The sequence below is a fragment of the Chelon labrosus genome (genome assembly GCF_963514085.1).
Source record: "Chelon labrosus genome assembly, chromosome: 16".
Taxonomy (NCBI): domain Eukaryota; kingdom Metazoa; phylum Chordata; class Actinopteri; order Mugiliformes; family Mugilidae; genus Chelon; species Chelon labrosus.
The window spans coordinates 21945258-21962280 of record NC_140349.1 but is presented as its reverse complement, the minus strand read 5'-3'; the positions used below and the strand labels follow the sequence as shown (position 1 = coordinate 21962280).

The 17023-nt window shown below is 42.4% G+C and overlaps 1 protein-coding gene across 3 annotated transcripts in view; it reads right to left on the bottom strand.

Moving 5' to 3' along the window:
* Positions 1-416: 416 nt before the first annotated feature.
* col22a1 (collagen, type XXII, alpha 1) overlaps positions 417-17023 on the bottom strand; it is a 52467-nt gene continuing 35860 nt past the window's right edge. For all 3 annotated transcript variants that reach the window (XM_084563773.1, XM_084563774.1, XM_084563775.1), the window contains 26 exons: positions 16501-16545; positions 15908-15985; positions 15780-15815; positions 15651-15704; positions 15480-15524; positions 14308-14343; positions 14101-14214; positions 13750-13803; positions 13444-13497; positions 13266-13319; positions 13066-13119; positions 12842-12895; positions 12652-12705; positions 12170-12223; positions 12040-12084; positions 10033-10086; positions 9166-9219; positions 8938-8991; positions 5824-5895; positions 5685-5720; positions 5540-5584; positions 4329-4508; positions 4143-4209; positions 3850-4032; positions 3641-3718; positions 417-3556 (listed from right to left, as the gene is read on the bottom strand). In XM_084563773.1, coding sequence (XP_084419899.1) covers positions 3363-3556; positions 3641-3718; positions 3850-4032; positions 4143-4209; positions 4329-4508; positions 5540-5584; positions 5685-5720; positions 5824-5895; positions 8938-8991; positions 9166-9219; positions 10033-10086; positions 12040-12084; positions 12170-12223; positions 12652-12705; positions 12842-12895; positions 13066-13119; positions 13266-13319; positions 13444-13497; positions 13750-13803; positions 14101-14214; positions 14308-14343; positions 15480-15524; positions 15651-15704; positions 15780-15815; positions 15908-15985; positions 16501-16545 — 1848 coding nt within the window. In that variant the 3' untranslated portion in view covers positions 417-3362. The remainder of the gene's footprint in view (positions 3557-3640; positions 3719-3849; positions 4033-4142; positions 4210-4328; positions 4509-5539; positions 5585-5684; positions 5721-5823; positions 5896-8937; positions 8992-9165; positions 9220-10032; positions 10087-12039; positions 12085-12169; positions 12224-12651; positions 12706-12841; positions 12896-13065; positions 13120-13265; positions 13320-13443; positions 13498-13749; positions 13804-14100; positions 14215-14307; positions 14344-15479; positions 15525-15650; positions 15705-15779; positions 15816-15907; positions 15986-16500; positions 16546-17023) is intronic.

The window sequence follows — 17023 nt, the reverse complement described above, 5'->3', positions numbered from 1 at the left end:
TGTTTGCTCAGTGTTGTCATTTTTTTTTTTTTCAAAATAATAAAAGTATTGTGTTTTGGACGCGCTGTAAAACATACATGTCGTGGTGGCGTTATAGCACAGTTGAGAGAATCCAGCAGATCGGTTTGCGCATGATCAATAAAATTCCATAGCCTCACTATGGTTAAAATACTTTTGTGTTGAAACAAGCTCCCCAGGTTGTTATGGATATCATGTTGATTCAGGATGGCATTTCATTGTTGCCTGGTTACAAAGGAGAGTCAACATCATCCCCACCTCTGTCTGCACAACACAAATGCATTCACCAAATCAAATATGACCTTTGAGCAAGCTGCTGGCGAGCAGTTAGCATAGAAGCCGTCCCAAGGACATCCCTTCTCTCTAATAGATTCAAAAAAACAAAGCAAGAGCCTGTATTATAAAATGAATCTGTTCCACTCTTTATTATACAGTACAGTACAGGTGTCTTTCCAATAATTACAATATGCTACCATTTTAAAATACTTCAGCACCAATTCAACAGGCACAAATGGAAGATGGGTTAATAAAGTTTACTTAATGCATTACAACACATTTGTATTGGTTCAAATCATGAATAATTTATCAGTATAATTTAAAAGAACGTATGGCTGTTATGCAAGACAAATTTAAAGCTATATGCAGTAACTCACCATCCCACCCTATAACACAGAATCTATTAGTGTAACTGTAACAGGCATTTACAAAACCACGGAACAGCAGTGCTGACTGTTCAACTGTAAACTGCTGACAGCAAAGCAGCTAGCAGATGTTTCAAAGAGAGAAACAGGAAAGCTCATTCAGCATCAAATTTGATTGCAGACATAATGTAGATTTGAATTTTCCCAGATCTGAAGTTGCTCTCTGTTGTTGTGTTTTACGTATCTAAGCTAGCTAGTTAGCCTAGATGATAAGAAACACTTAAACTGGCCATACTTGCCATTAGTTAATAAAAAAATCAGAATCAGTTCCATCACTCCAAACGCTTTGTTTCAAACATTACACTCAGTTACTACTATATAAAGCAACAAAGTAACTTTTGAAAATCAGAGGCCACAGTGGCCACGTCTAAGAACAACAGGATGGAGGTAAATGCCACTGACTCAACATAAGCCGCCATAAGCTACTGGTCATACAAGACCAAGTAAGGCTGCAGTAAGAGAAAAAAAAAACTAAATACTGGTCTTGAATCTGAAAAATGTGTGCACAACCAGTGTCGAGCAATAAAGCAAAATGGCAGACAACTGGTCTGCAAGCTGCAAGCAAGCACCTTACTTGAGCCAGTTATGAATAATGTACAAATGTAGAAAATGAGAACATGCAAGACGAAGGCTTTTCCATTGTTTTTCCCTTGATGACATCATTGAAATCACAAGACATACAGAACTGTTCCAATTTAGGTTCAAAACACCAATACAGAAATAGTTCAGCAATGGAAAGTGGAAATACCCCTTGAACGTATTAAATTTAGCAAGGATGCGTTGTATTGCTTGAGAGTTCTTTTCATTTCATCAAACTGTTCATTTGTTAGAGATGAAACAGATGTTTTTATTGATGGTTTCTTTTAACTCAACAAGTTAAATGACTTCTGCCTCCAGAGCAGCCTCTGAAATGTTGGTCAGCTCCAGTCTGCTTGCAACACCTTCAAAACTAAGAGGCGTCCGAGCTGCACCTTTACATCCATCATGTATGATCTTCTATTAGCTAACCTGAGAAAGATATTACAAAGAGATGAAGCATGATTGACCATCATCGCAGGTCATGTTGTAAATTTTGGCAAGCTCTCGTAAGATATCTATAGCATCTTCTACATATTTGCGCTATCCTTTGCACATGTGATACCTTTGTGGAGGCTGCTTAATAGGATTTTAGGTGAGCAGAGCTTCTGTGACCGGGAAGAAGTGTAATTGGTCCACGAGGGACATGAGACAAAACATCTTTCAAATGGCTGACACAATGGTCTGGTCATCAAGATGCAGGAAAGCAGTGCTCCAATTTTAGGTTCCAGGGGACGAATAAGGCAAGCAATGTGATTCAGAGCAGGGCTGAGCTGCCCAGGCCCTGCCACAGCACAGCCATTTAATAAGCCTCACCGAGCAGAGAGGAAGTGACACATTAGGAGAAAGCAGTGTGAAACAAGCAGCTTTCAAAGAAAGGTGAACAAAGGCTGCAATTATACCACCTCCTCGAAGCTGTTTGCTGCTCAGGTCCATGCACAGCTCAGAGATAGGATGACCGGAGCCACTTCATTAAACACGAAAGTACAAATCTAACAGCGACACTTCTTCCTGTCTCGTCTTCTGTCCTCTAAAGAGAATCCCGTGGGTGTGTCTGGAGCATACCATTACAAGGTACGTATTACAAACAAAAGCACGGATTTTGATCAGATATCCACCTTTAAATGATACATTGTATATTTCATCAAAAAAACAAACCAAAAATATGGAATTAAATCCTCCAAATCTAAAAACACTGGGAGGATCACCTATTCTGCAGCCTCTACCCACAGAATAAATGTTTGTTTCATTCCTGTCTAAATAAGTCAGACATGTTCATATCAATAAATCAAGCCATGTATGTTTAAAGGTGGATTTCTCTAAAAGTTATATTATTTTTGCCCGTTCTAGGATGCCAATAATACCCAAAGCAAAGTGACATGATAACAGCGCTAGTGGCTTGGAGGCAAGAAAAATGTGACCATCCATCACTATCACCACTGACTCATTAATGATCCTCCTACACGAAATCACTGCTGGTGTTTGCCTCACACTGTCTGTCCCCCCTGTTACCGTCAATGACACTATAACTGATAATTCCCTTGACTGATTAATTACCATCAGACTGGTAGAGGATCCCTAGCAAGAGATTGATTTAGTGAGCAGTAACTGACGTAGTACAGTGTGGGCTGTGAATTGTAACTGATGCAAAGTGGTGCGACGTGGGCAGCGAAAAGCCGGGCCGGAATTCTGACATAATTAACTGGTGAAACAATACAAAATCAGACTTCACTTCAGTCTTCACTTCTGATGGGGGGAGGTGGGAGTGCCATCCCCGTTATCTCCCTATATAGTTTGCAGGAAGCATGCAAGTGAAGAAAAAAAAACCCCAAAACAAACAGTTTAGCTGCCCTCTGTACCCCATAATAGATTTGGAAAAAAGTCCAATGTTGCGTAATCCCCATCCATCCAAAGCTTGGTACCAAAAACAAAACAAATAATCTGACCGGCAGCACCTGTTGCTTCAGCCCTCCGTACCGAGGTTACCTTAAAAAAGAAAAAGTTCTTGATTCAGACTGACACGACCAAGTTCATAAATACAGCCGGGCTCTGTGTGTCACTTCTTCTTTAAGTCCCCTTCACATTTTTGGTGTGGGGTCTTTGTGCCAGGCTGGCGTAATAGGCACACTGAGAGGGGTCGCACTGGCCAGGAGGACCTGGAGGTCCAGGCTGACCATGTGGGCCGGGGTTTCCTGGCTCTCCTTGGGCGCCGGCTCGTCCTGGGCTTCCGTCTTTGCCGTAACCAGGCATACCTGCTGGGCCTAGAGCAGAGAGAGATGAAGTTAGGAACTGGATGGAAAAAAAACCCTCCTAATTACAGTAAACACAGTGAGTGTTGCTGTTACCTATGGGACCAGGAAGACCTTTCTCTCCTCTGTCACCAACACCAGCATCTCCCTTCTCTCCCCTTGTTCCTTTCTCACCTGAAGGAACAGAACAGTCATTAGAATTTCTGCACAGAGAGCCTTAATAAACTATTTTTCTCTCAACTTTCAACTTTTTCGTGTTTGCACTTTGAAACATCTACTTAATGCAATTTAGGTAATTGTCCTACCCTTAGGGCCCATGGGTCCCCTGGGTCCTTCTCCTCCATTTTGTCCAGGCATACCGGGCTCTCCAGGGGGTCCAGGTCTTCCAGAACTACCGTCCTTACCTGGAGGTCCTGGAGGTCCCGGGCGGCCTGCTGAGCTCTTCACGTGAGCTGGTTGCATCTGAGCCATGAGGTAAGCCAGTTTGGCTGGAAGCAAAAGAAAAGCTAAGTCACATCCAGCGTATCTCCACTAGGGTTATCCAAGGTGAGTCCAAATGAATCAAATCTGTTAACGGGCTCCAGAGGAGTCTCCTCACCATCTAATTGTTTTGCCAGCTCGTCCTGGATGAGCCGTCTCATTTGTTCCAGTGACACTGACTCTCCCTGAAGCAGCAGAGATGTTAATGATTAACTCAATTATTAATGTCTCCATCTAAATCATCTGCTGCTGCTCTGCATCAGCATTGTGTAAAGATCTACTTCCGTGCAGGTTTTTCACTCACTCTGGGGCCTGGAAGACCAGGGTTTCCTGATGGTCCTTGCGGCCCTGGAGCTCCTATTTCTCCTGGTGGTCCTGACATACCCATCATCCCTGTGTGGCCCTTTCTTCCCGGTGGGCCAGTGTTTCCAGGCATACCTGGATCTCCTGATTGTCCTTTATCTCCCTTCGTACCTGGATCTCCCTGGAGCAGATACAGGTTAGGTCAGAATAGATCAGTGGAACCTGCATGAATGTCTGGATATCTGACTGAAAACTATCCACCATTCCATACTGCCAGTAAATCCACATCATGAAAGTTATGCAGCTGAAAAAAAAATGCTCATGTTCTGAAGAGCCTTTTTATGTGATTCTGGGCCTACAAAGATGCAAATGGATGCGCAGTACACCCGGTTGTTGCAGTATGGGTTTATGATGTCTTTTAGTTTTGATTGGAGGGAATCATGACTTAAACGTCACACTACTGCGAACCTAGCCAACTGTATAAACGGAACAGACATGTACAGTATGTGTGTGTGAAAGACATGCATGTTTTAAAGCAACTGATCAAGTTATCACTCATAATATTTTACATTTTTGTGACTTGTAAGTCCCTCAGATTCTGATACTTTAAGCGTGGCTTTAGATTTACAGAAAATAATTTTTGTCTGCATGCACAGTTCACCATCTTCCCAAGTTCACATCTCAGGCTGATGCATCAGTTCTAGGGGTTTCATACGCTGTCAACAAAATGCACTTTTACATGCTAGTAATCCCTCTATAGTGTATCATTCCTGGTGTTCTTCAACATTATGATCCAACTCCTCCTTTTCCACAGAATGGGACAGATGCACCTAATAAGCCATGAGTGTTTTGTAAAATATGTACCCGTTCTGCCCTTTGTCAGTTTATACAGCTGGTTACCTAACATAAAAGATACTTACTGGAGGTATTATGTGTTGAGTACATAATTTGTATATCATGTGGTCAGCAGTGCATTTTGAGATACTGAGGAACAGAGCGATGAGTATTGTATGTACACATTTTTTGTTTGCTCATCTTTGCTCAGCTTGGTTGTCTTTGACTAGCTCGACATTGTTCTGAACCTTGTGGGAGTCCCCTGAGGGCAGCTGGAAAACCAGAGTCAAGTTTCAAGTACAGTGTGTGTACACGAACTAGGACGGGGAAACTGATTCTGGTGCTGGTAACGCGTTTGATTACATCCCTTGTTCTCACCTTATCTCCTTTGTTGCCACGGTCTCCAGCTCTCCCTGGCATTCCCTAGGAAACAACATAGACAAGATATTAGACAGATATTAGCAATGTGTTTACAGTGTTCAGTGTGTATATTATATGATGATAGAACTGTGGGAGTTCTTACCTGTTTTCCTTCTGGGCCGACTGGACCAGGTGGACCCTGAATAAACAAGGCAAAAGTTAATCAGCAGCTTCTCATATTCGTGAGATTAATCTTTCAATGAATATGTTTTCTAAAAAAAATCAATAAATCAAACACTCACAGCGGGGCCTTTGGGCCCACTAAAGCCTGGTAATCCTGGGTTGCCAGGCTCTCCTTTGTCTCCCCTTTGACCCTGTATGAGCGCAGAGACATGGCCGTTCATCACATGGCACACATATGGCGTACTGTACTTGTATTCTAAAAAGCCCCCCCGCTCATTACTGAGGATTCAGCGAGATTAACTTTTAGCCGCAGTTCCTGTTCAGCATGCAGCAGTGCCCTGGATAGAAAATCTCATAAACCAATCTTGTGGTAGGACATGCCAGCTTGTAGAGATTAAAATTCATATTTACAACAGACATGTGGGCCTAAGCACAAGCTGGGTATGGCAACCACAAGAACTTATTTGCAGGAGTAGGATAAAATTCCTCCTTCGAAATTTCATCTCCACAAACATTCTCTTCTTCTTGAGATAGATATTTTTCTGTCTCCTCTGCTTCCCTCCATGTTCTACACCCTTCTTTTCCTATATAGGCATCTGATAACATTTTTTTCCAACATCTGATACTACCTCTAAATAGTCGCCTGCTGAACTCAGCCTCTATCTTCTCTTCTAACCTTTCTGCATCTGGTTCTGCCCTCCTCCCTCCTTCCTCCGCCAGGCTGCTCCTGATGATCTGCTCCCTCTACTAAACAATATCACTGACTCGTCTCTGATGATAGCTGATATGTTCATTTCTCCCCTCCGGTTAGCAGCAGTATCTCCTCCTCTCAGAAAAAGATCCTTCAGCCCGCAGACCAGTGTGCAGTTTCTTCTACTTCTTTCCAAGCACTAATGGACTAGTATTAACATTCTATTGCATCCAACCAACCAAAAATAAGACTTTCCGGTTGTTAAGGGAGCTTCTAGGATGTTAAAATGCAACTATTTTCTCTAGTATTGATAACATTTTTAAAGCACTAATTAAATGCCCCATTCTCACTTTAACTACATGCCAACGTTGTGTAGCTGCACAATTTAAAGCAGAATCATTTCAGTTGCAGAAACAACTGCTGTTGTTGAGTGTTTGGATTAAGGGCATTGTTCTATTGTCTAGGTGTAAATGCATATAATATGCATGCATATTTTCTAAATTTAATTCCAGTTGTGAATAATTACAAACACAGTTACGTTAGAATAATAATAATAAAAAAAAAAACCTGCCATTACAATTGATCATTGAAGACCACCTGCACAATGATTTTGATGCATTTTCTCCTCAAAACAATTAGCAGGAGCTTCTATGACCAATAACACAGATTTTGTTTGCAATAACATTTTATCATGTTCTTATAAGAATTTCCTAAGATGCAGTAGTTTGGGAAATCAGGAAGTAACGACAGCAGTAGAGACACTGGGGAAAGTAAGCAGAGTCTGAAGTGTGTGCATAGTAAATACTTTTCCCCTGCGGAGTCCCTAAAGAAGGAAAAGAAGAAAGCAAACAGAAACGAACAAGCAGAAATGTATAAAGACACAGGTCTTTTAAAAGGAGAAAAAAGTTATCTTGTATTTAAGAGTAATACCTACTTGACATAAATATGCCTTCCATGTACATTTAAAACAGATATTAATTGGTGTGAACCATAGACTGTAAGCAAAGATGGACAGTTGACCAGCTCCTCAAAAGTGAAGCCAAAGCAAGTAGAGCTCCCCCTGGTGTCTGGCTGTAGTATAGGTCATAACCTCCACTTCCTCCATGTTAGCGGAAGGAACTAAAACACTAAAATAAATGTTAAATAATTTTTTTCAAGGATGGTTTCTGTCAAAGTAGGTAGTTAATATAATACTGATGCATATTCAATTGTCCATTTTTCTTATAAGTTTCATTTTAGTTAGCTATTTGGCACTATAATCATGATGATTACCAGTTGCCACACCAGCCACTCTGTGAATTGATCCCTTGGGACAGTGAGGGTTGAAAATGTATTTTCTAAAAAATAAGTACAATGTATAATCCAACATTTTTTTGTAACTGGTGGAAGCAGTGGGTCATTAATAACACAGATTCTGGCTCCAAACTCGCAAAGATGGCACCACATGTATCCCCAGGAAAATAGCATCAGTTTGGCCAATGCAAGGAAGTGGGGACACATCGTCCATATTTATATACAGTCTATGGTGTTAACATGTGTTAACTATGGAAACCATGCAACTGATAGCAATTAAATATTGCTAAATATATATATATTTTTCAAAGCCTAAAACAATATTTTACCAAATATTAAAACTATTAACATAAAAGTTAATAGTTAACATCAAATTTTGTCCTTCAGAGTCTTGTGTTGCTGAAGCTAGTGAGGCACCAGTACTCTAGCTTCAGGCAAACTCTTTGTCTCCCATCACTCACTCTGAAAGTGAGATCATTTACTGGTCAGTATGAACAAAAGAGATAGTCACTGCAAGCTAAAGTGGTTCCATTCTTCAAATTTGCATGTAAGTGTTGCTTCAAGACAGCTTTTAAAGAATGAACGAGAGCCCTATCTTTTTAAGGATAGTCATAAAAGTGTCTAATGTCCACCTTTTCCTCCCAATCCTCACACACTCAGACACATATGTTATATCTCCCCGCGACAGACTGACATCTCTGAATCAACCTTGACGAGTCGGAGCTATTTTCCCCGTTAGCTGCCACTATGTGCAAAACTTTCCAATCCACACCTAACCTTGTCTACATTCTGCATCATCTGATGACTCAGACACTTTTTCACCATGGACACTGTGTTGGTATTTGTCGACAGGTGCACTTAAAAGTAAAAATCCAATTAAAAGCCTTGTCTTCTAGGAGACGCTCCATTCAGCGACTTCCTTTGCTGTGAGTTTTTTGCTGCAACCTGGTTAACTCATTGCACACCCAGTGTAATGTGATGTTGACCACCCCACATTTACTATTATGTCTCAGAAAAGTCATCCACACACTTTTCTCGTCTTTAGTTACATCCCACGTACAGTAACTGCTTGTTCTAATATCACAACTTTCTTAATTATCTACTAAATGTAAATCTTTTGTGGATTGTAGAATTGTTGTCACAGTTTTTAATCAAAGTTTTGTTAAATATTAGATATAAATATTCTAAATATGGAGATAGACAGAGAGAAAATATAATGCAGTGGTAATGGTAGGAAGAGATTGCTCACTGGTGTTCCGGGGAGACCTGGTTTTCCCGATGGTCCTGGTTCACCTGGCTTGCCCTAGAATGCCAAAAAATTATATGGAATGAGAAAATTGATGGGGAAAGACAGCAAGAGAAATGACTTGAGTGCCACTCTGTGTCCATATCTATCTGTCTGCTTGACACCGCGCTGCTTCTGTCCTCCGTCTGCGACAGGCAGCCCCGCCACTGACTGACAGACTGACTCACTCACCGACTCTCCTCTTGGTCCGATAAGTCCTTCCTGGCCTGGGGGTCCCATAGAGCCCTGCAAAAACAAAACAACTGACAGTTTTATCACACCTCATACACGTCAAAGTAACTTCATTATATGCTGTCTTTGGGGTGTACGGAGAAAAACTGCAGGCTTGATGTTTTGAATCTTTATCGGTATACGGCCTCAGCTGTAGTAGGGTGTAAAATGTGAACTCTTGTTGCGGTGGTAGGAGGAGGCGGAAAATATATTCTGCTGCCAGAACATTCTGTCTCCACACAGCCAGAGGATGAGTTCAGTAAAATAGGTTTTTGTGAAGTGTGACTGTACATCCCGCTACCAGACAAATGGGGAAATAAGAGTGCAGTGGCCTTTAAATGCATATGTGAGAGAGAGAGAGTTTAGATGAGTGGGAAAAACTGCGAGCTGCTACGACTTGGCTTCGAGTAGCGATTAGCGATTCTGGTGGTGCTGTGCTGGGACATTTAACATTCTGTCTAAAACCTTTTTTTTTTATTTAATCTTAGGAGAGTTCTCTGCATTCACTCAATCAATGTGCAGCTGGTTCCAGAAAACAAGCAAAGAATACATATGACAGAAAATCAGTTTTCTCTCAGTGTGTAATATGGACAAAGGAAATGTTACTGTAATCTGCATTCTTCAAGCTGTTATAAATTCTCCCGGTTCATTTGGATTTCATTATAAAACTGCATTAAATTAGTCCCATTGGATGATTGCGATGTACAAAAAAGACTTTCTGTGTCTCTGTATCTGTCTGTCTGTCTCTCTGTCCATCCATCCATCCTTCCATCTGTCTGTCTATCAGTAATTATTAAGCACAGTAAAATGAATTGGATTGCTATATACCTCCTTCCCGGGTTTGCCGTCACGTCCGGCCGATCCCGGTTTTCCATCTTCTCCCTGTGTGGAGCATGAAAAAATATGGAAACTGAATAAAAGGAGAATAAAAAGAAAAAAACCTGAAGATTTGAGCTTAACAGGAAATTAGTATTAGCAGGCTAACATTTTTAGCACTAGCTCTCTTAATTGTCATTTCAGCAGTAAAAGAGTAGCATATGCTTTTCATCAGCACTGCATACAGTAGCATGGCACTGCAGACTACACATCCACAGTGATAACTGTAAGAAACCACATGACACTTTTGAACTGTAATAAGGCCCTGTGTTAAATCTGCACCAACCATGGTATATATCAACTACCATTTTCCTGAGTCATAGTGACTATAATCTGCAGATGACTGACATTTATTGACAATAATTATAAGCAGTGCAAGCTAAATCTCAGTGTCTATGGCAACACTTAACAGGTCCTCTAATAAGTTGTCTGCAGTGTGGCAGTGCAGGCTGCAGAGCAGAGAGCCTCCCTGCCTGCCTGCCTGCCTGCCTGCCTGCCTCGCTGTGGCTCACTCAGAGCTGCCTGTAATGAGCCGTGCTATCGGTCTCGGGGCTGTGGCAGAAATCTTCCCTGCAGGTGTGTGATGCGTGAGAGACAAAGCAGCGGGCGCACGGATTCTCTCGGAGAAGGTGTGTGAAAAAAAAGTGTCACATGTGTCTTGACATCACGGTGCGGCATTGCCAAACACTGACTGTGGCTGTGTGCTATTCCTTCCACTCCCGCGGTGAGTAGAGTGGAGAGCAGAGGATGTTATCTTATGAATACTAAATCTTAATTTTCACCAGTCATACGCTTGAAAGGACTAAAAGTGATGATGCCACACTTTTCAAAGTCAGCAGTGATGATACACCGACCAGGCATAACATTAAAACCACCTTCCTAATATTGTGTAAGTCTCTCTTGTGCCTCCAAAACAGTTGTGACTCATCAGAGAATGGACATGGGCCTTCTGAGGTGTGTCCTGTGGTGTCTGGTAATAGAATGTTGTTAGTGGGGGCCTTTGGGTCCTATGGGTTGAGGGGAGGGGCCTCTGTGGATCATCCCACAGATACTTGATCAGTTTGGGATCGTGTGAATTTGGAGGCCAGGTCAACACCTTGTGCTGCTCGTCATGTTTTTTTAGTTGTTCCTGAAATGTTTTTGTGTGTGTCTGTGTCAGGCTGCATCCTGCTGGGGATGGCTGCTGCCATCAAGGAGTGTCATTGCTATGGGGTGGGGGTGCCTGGTCTGGTCTAGGTGGGTGCTACATGTCTAAGTAACATCCACATGAATCCCAGTGGTTTTAATGTTGTGGCTGATCGGTGTATGTGCAGAGAAATGTGCCGTGTTTATAGTCTGAGGTGGCACATGTTATGCTCAAGTTATGAAGGTGATGTGACTGCGCTATATCTGATCAGACAGCAAGGTTGTTTTGGGTAGGTGTTCCATCACTCTTGTCTATTGCCTTGCCGTCTGTGGAACCGCACACCGCATCAAAACAAGGAAAAAATACATTCAACCTAAACTGCATTGGGGAAGATATTCTGCTTTTTCATAAGACGGTGGAATCCATAATCTTTTTAGATTTCATTCTTCGGGTTTAAATTGAACGCTGCTGCAAATGTTTTGTCTGTATTTTCAAAGCTGACACTAGATGACAAATATGGCTGCTTTCTCTTCTTCAGAATCTTTTTAAATTCTGACATTGCATATAAAGGTGTTCAAAGTTCAATACAACAAATATGTCATTTTGATTACATATTGAACTGCTCCAGAAGTACAACACCACATAAGTACAGATGTATGTAATTCCTAGTTTTAATTTAGTCAGTATGTGAACAGTTTTCCATACAGGAGGTCAATGTGGCTTCCTGGTGACGCTGAAGCTTGTTAGCATGGCGCCAAATAATAAATAATGGCATTGTCATCTTATATGCAATTAGGCCTGTTCAAATGCATGAAAAAAAAAAAAAAACTGACCTTAGATCCAGGAGCCCCAGGTTCTCCTCTGTGGCCCTTAAAACCCTGGACAGAAAGAGAAGAGGTAGTTAATCAGTGACAGCAATTTATCCAGCTTCTGCTATCGGACCGTTCATTGTTGGTTACTTACAGGGAGTCCCCTGAGTCCAGGGTTTCCTGGAGGTCCAGGTTCACCTTGCTTGCCCTGGAAAAGAAACCAACATAGTTACAACATTACTTTGATGACAACACCAACCAACAAATATATCTAAAAACAGATCTTATAGTTCTTTATCTTATTTCTCATAACTGGACCTAATGGGGCGGCTGTGGCTCAGTAGGTAGAGCGGGTTGTCCACGAACCAGAGGGTTAGCGGTTCGATCCCCGGAATGTGCCACATGCCGAAGTGTCCTTGAGCAAGACACTGGACCCCCAGTTGCTCCCAGTGCGTGGCACTGGTGTGTGAATGTGTGTGTGCTTGTGTGAACGAATGGGTAGATGCGTCCATGACTGTAAAGCGCTTTGAGTGCCAATTGGTAGAAAAGCGCTATATAAAAGCAAGGCCATTTACCATTTACCAATGTGTCAAGCCTAAACATCAATAGCTAAATGTGTAATGCCTATCTACTTACAGTTTCTCCTGTTTCTCCTGGTCTGCCATCTTTTCCCATTTTTCCAGGTTGGCCCTGCACAGCGAGGAAAAGGTTTGTTTAGCAGCAGCAATAGTAAAGACCTGCAGTTCCATTTTACAAGCCAGGATGTTTACACCACACTGAACTGTATGTATATTCAGGATGTTGTGCTTTAAATGATTCCTCTTACTATCAATCCAGGAAGACCTGGTGGTCCCTGAATCCCTTTGAGACCCTCTTTGCCCTGGTGGAAACGAACAAACAGGTCACCGTCACCACAGAAAAAGAAATGATTAATGGCCACCATTACTGCACAGGCTGGCTGACCCACATGCTAGAGGGAAGCGGTTTGTACAATAATGGCACATGGGTAATAAGTTTTCTGAGGGGAAAGAACATGGAGTTCAAGCTGACCTTTTCTCCAGGGGACCCCGGGGGACCCACGGGGCCAGGCTGTCCATCGTTACCCTGAAGAGGAAAGAGACAGTGTCAGCAGAGGTCAGCAGAAATAGAAAGTCTGACTGTGAGACCACATCCAAACAAATTAGTCCTTTTTATGAAAAGCACAAGTATTAGTACAGACACATACAAACAATGCCAAAATAGTTACTTACAGGTGTACCCATTAATCCAGGAGAGCCTGGATGACCTGGGGGGCCTGGGTGACCCTGTTAATACAGATATAAATTCAAATATAATTATGTAATTCATAGCAGTAGATACTCCAGTGATTAAATTCAACACAGAGAGGGAAAAGATGAAAAAGCAGTGAGTCGTCAACGACAAATGCACCTTGTCTCCTTTGTCTCCGGGGCCTCCGGGAGGTCCTCGATCACCTTTAATACCCTGTGGTGAAGAAGAGAGATTAAATGTCATATTTCAAAATGAAGGCATCCAGCTGAAGAACTCATGTCCAAGGAAAATAAAAACTCAGGATGCAGGATGCAGCAAAAACTGATTTTGAAATGCTATTCAACAGCTTTACAGTCTATTTACAGTCCTTGACATGTAAAACAAACAATAAAAAGTGTTGACAGCAGCAGCTAATTAGCTTGTGGCCGTGGGAGCAGTAAGACCGCAGTTAGTGTGCAAACTTGCCTTTCCTCCGTCGGCTCCAGGGGGTCCTTGAGGTCCGGCTGGTCCCGGCGGGCCCTGTAATGACACAGCAGACCATCAGTCTCTGTCCAGGCAGACAGTGGCGAGCACCGTCACCGGGTCCTAATCGTTCACTGCTGCCCCCAGAGGAGCCCGAGCTAATGATGCAGACAGAGCCTCACCATCCGTCACAGCAACTGTGACTGATGAAGACAAAGCTCGGACCTCATATACTGGAGGCACACGTGCTATAATGCTCCTCTGAAGATGAGCTCAGTTATTTTAAGAGACTTTATATTACAGGAGCGGTGAGGTTATAAACAATATGATGAAATGTTAATGGCTTTGTCCTACTTTGTATCCATCTTGTCCATTTTTCCCAGGAGGTCCCTGGTGTCCTTTATCTCCAGGGATACCTGGAAGTCCGGGTGGCCCTGGTGGACCGGCAGGGCAGTCTGAGCAAACATCCTATAGATTGACATGTTTGTGATAAAGTGATCAGTCACAGAATCCAAACATAAACGAGTTTTCTCAGTGTAGAGGAGTAAAGATGTTCCTTACCTTGAGGTTTAGGTCAGAAAGGTCTGCTGCCTTTCCCTGAGGGACATTAAATCACAGAGTTAATCAATAAGAGGAAGAAATACCATGAGAACTGTTCAGGGGACGAGCTGTCCAAAATGTCTTTTTGGACTTATTGTGGCCTGCACATTACAGTCATATGACTGTGAATACTGAACATCTTGATCCAGAATGAACCTGTTGTTCTAACAGCCTCCACTCGATTCAAGATTTGCACCAGGTTTGGAAACCTAGCTGCAGGGTTCTACCTCCTGTTCAGATATATGTGCATTAGTGAGGTCATGCTCTGATTTTCTATGCATGGGTATTGTGGAAAGGGCCTTCTCCAACCTGTTACCACGAATTAGGACTCAAGCTATTCTCCAGGACGTCACTATATGATGTAACATTAGTATTTCTCATAACTGGACCTAAGCAGTCGAGCCTAAACATCAATAGCTAAATAGTGCATGCATTCACTGCTATTTAAACAAGTAAGTCAAACAGACAGATTTTTATATAAAATATGCAAAGCATGGCAAAAGACTGGAGTCCTCTGATTTGCTACTGGGAAATCCAACACATGAGAAGAGGAGGAAAAAGAAGAAGAAGAACAACAACAAGCGTTTAAAGATCCAGAGGTCCAGTCTTTAGATATTTGACCTCACATCGCACCTAGCAGCGGTCTTCTGCCGGTGTTAATGTAACCAGCTGAGTGTGAGGGGGGAAAAGCATGTCACCACTAGCTGACAATGTCTGTAACAAATATGTCTGCAGTACTAAAACTGTATAAAGATGACGTGACAAACGTGTTAGCAACTGCACGTCCCAGCAGAAATAAAACAGCATTAGTGTTCACATGAGTTCCTGTGATATTCACTCTCCTTTAAGCTCTATTTTGTTCTTCACAACCAAAACATCCTTAGCTGTTAGATGCTCATCTAAGACCAGTCTGTCATTGTGGAAAACAGGATAAAGTAGTGGGTCCGGAATTCTGTGATACCTCTGCTCTCACAAGAGATCCATTCGTAGTTGTTTCATTAACTGCTTGAGGTCCTGCTAATGAGCCTAGTGAGTATTTATCCCACTAAATATTTATTGAGCATACCATAGTTTTTATAGTAGACTATCAAACAACTGAAAGCTCTGATAGTGCTGGCTGTGTCTGTACTCACAGGCTCTCCTGGTGACCCCTTCTCTCCTGGCCTTCCTGGAAGACCCTGGAATTTAGAGACAAATTGGTTATTATTATTGTCCACCAAAAACTGCAGCTCAAGTGTTTTCAGCCTTTCTTTTTTTTGATAAATGAACATATTTGTGCATTATTCACTCATATTTGGACTTACATTGTGTCCTGCTGGGCCTTGAGGACCAGCGACTCCTGGTGGACCCCTCAAACCCTGAAACCCAGATACAGTCATTAAAGAAATATTAATAAATGCATTTAACATTATTGTCTTTTAGCAAATAGTCACCGCAGGTCCCGGCTCCCCGTTCTTTCCTGGAAGCCCCTGTAGATGACAAGCATAGTCAGATTTAGACTTGTAAGAAAAAAGATGCGCTGGAGGATAAATTTAGGATTAGTCAACAATAGCGTTCATACCGGTGGTCCCATTTTGCCTTCTCCTGCAGGACCTCTGTCCCCTGGTAACCCGGGATCTCCTCTTGACCCTGGTTGGCCCTGGAAAGAAAAAAAAAGTTAACTTTTCCAACTTTACCCTTAAATATTATCAGTCTATCCCTTTTATTTGGCTAAGCATCTGTCTAGCCACATTCACCAATAACTACTGATCCCAGAAATACCACTCAGTTTTTAATCTGCGTTGAAAACAACAACAACAACAAAAAAAATAAAAAATACAATTGAGAGTTGACATTTTGGTGCTGAGATCTGCGATGGGGGTGAGCGATTTGACACCATAAATCCAGCAAATGTCCCTGTCCGGCCTCACCCGGTCTGCGCCCTCAACATCAAGCTCTTCACGGCAAAGAGGCAGTCATAATCAGAGAGACGGTCACAGAGCAGTGGACACAGAAATTGCTTTTGCTGTTTTCAACAAAAATGAATTGTTTCTCTTATCCGTATGGGGGGGGGGAGAGTTTTTTCACATCAACAAAAGAGCACCTGTGCATAATAATAAAAAGAAAAACACCTCAGGCAACAACAAAAGCTCAAAACTTCTAAACTGGCATTACCTTCATCCCCGGGGGCCCTTGAATTCCCTGTGGTCCTGGTTCTCCCTGTAATGTCACAAATGACATCAATCAGATTACTTGCAACTCAGACACTTTAATCACACCTCTTCTGAATAAATCATTAGGCTTGAAAGTGAGTATGAGCTGCTGTTCTCCATCCACGTAACCGTAGCGAGGCCTCAGGGCCGCACCTGGCAGCCGTAAAAAAAAAAAACAGAGGAGCGCATTCGTGAGCCAAATCCGCCGCGGCCCTGTGTAGCTTTAATGCGATATGTCTTAACAATGTTCTTCCTGTTTGCTCCTGCCTCGTCAGCGGGACGGCCACATGTCTGGTGGTGGTGAAAAACGATGGATAAACACGTTGAGCTGCAGCGCAAAATGTGCCCACTCAGGCTTTCCGTGCAGCTGCTCGCACTGCCTTGTGGCTCGACGGGCAAGGAGCTGTTTACAAGCAGAACACATGTGGAATACTGCTCAGACGCACAATTACCCATGAGATCCACATAATCCTGACTTGATGAGC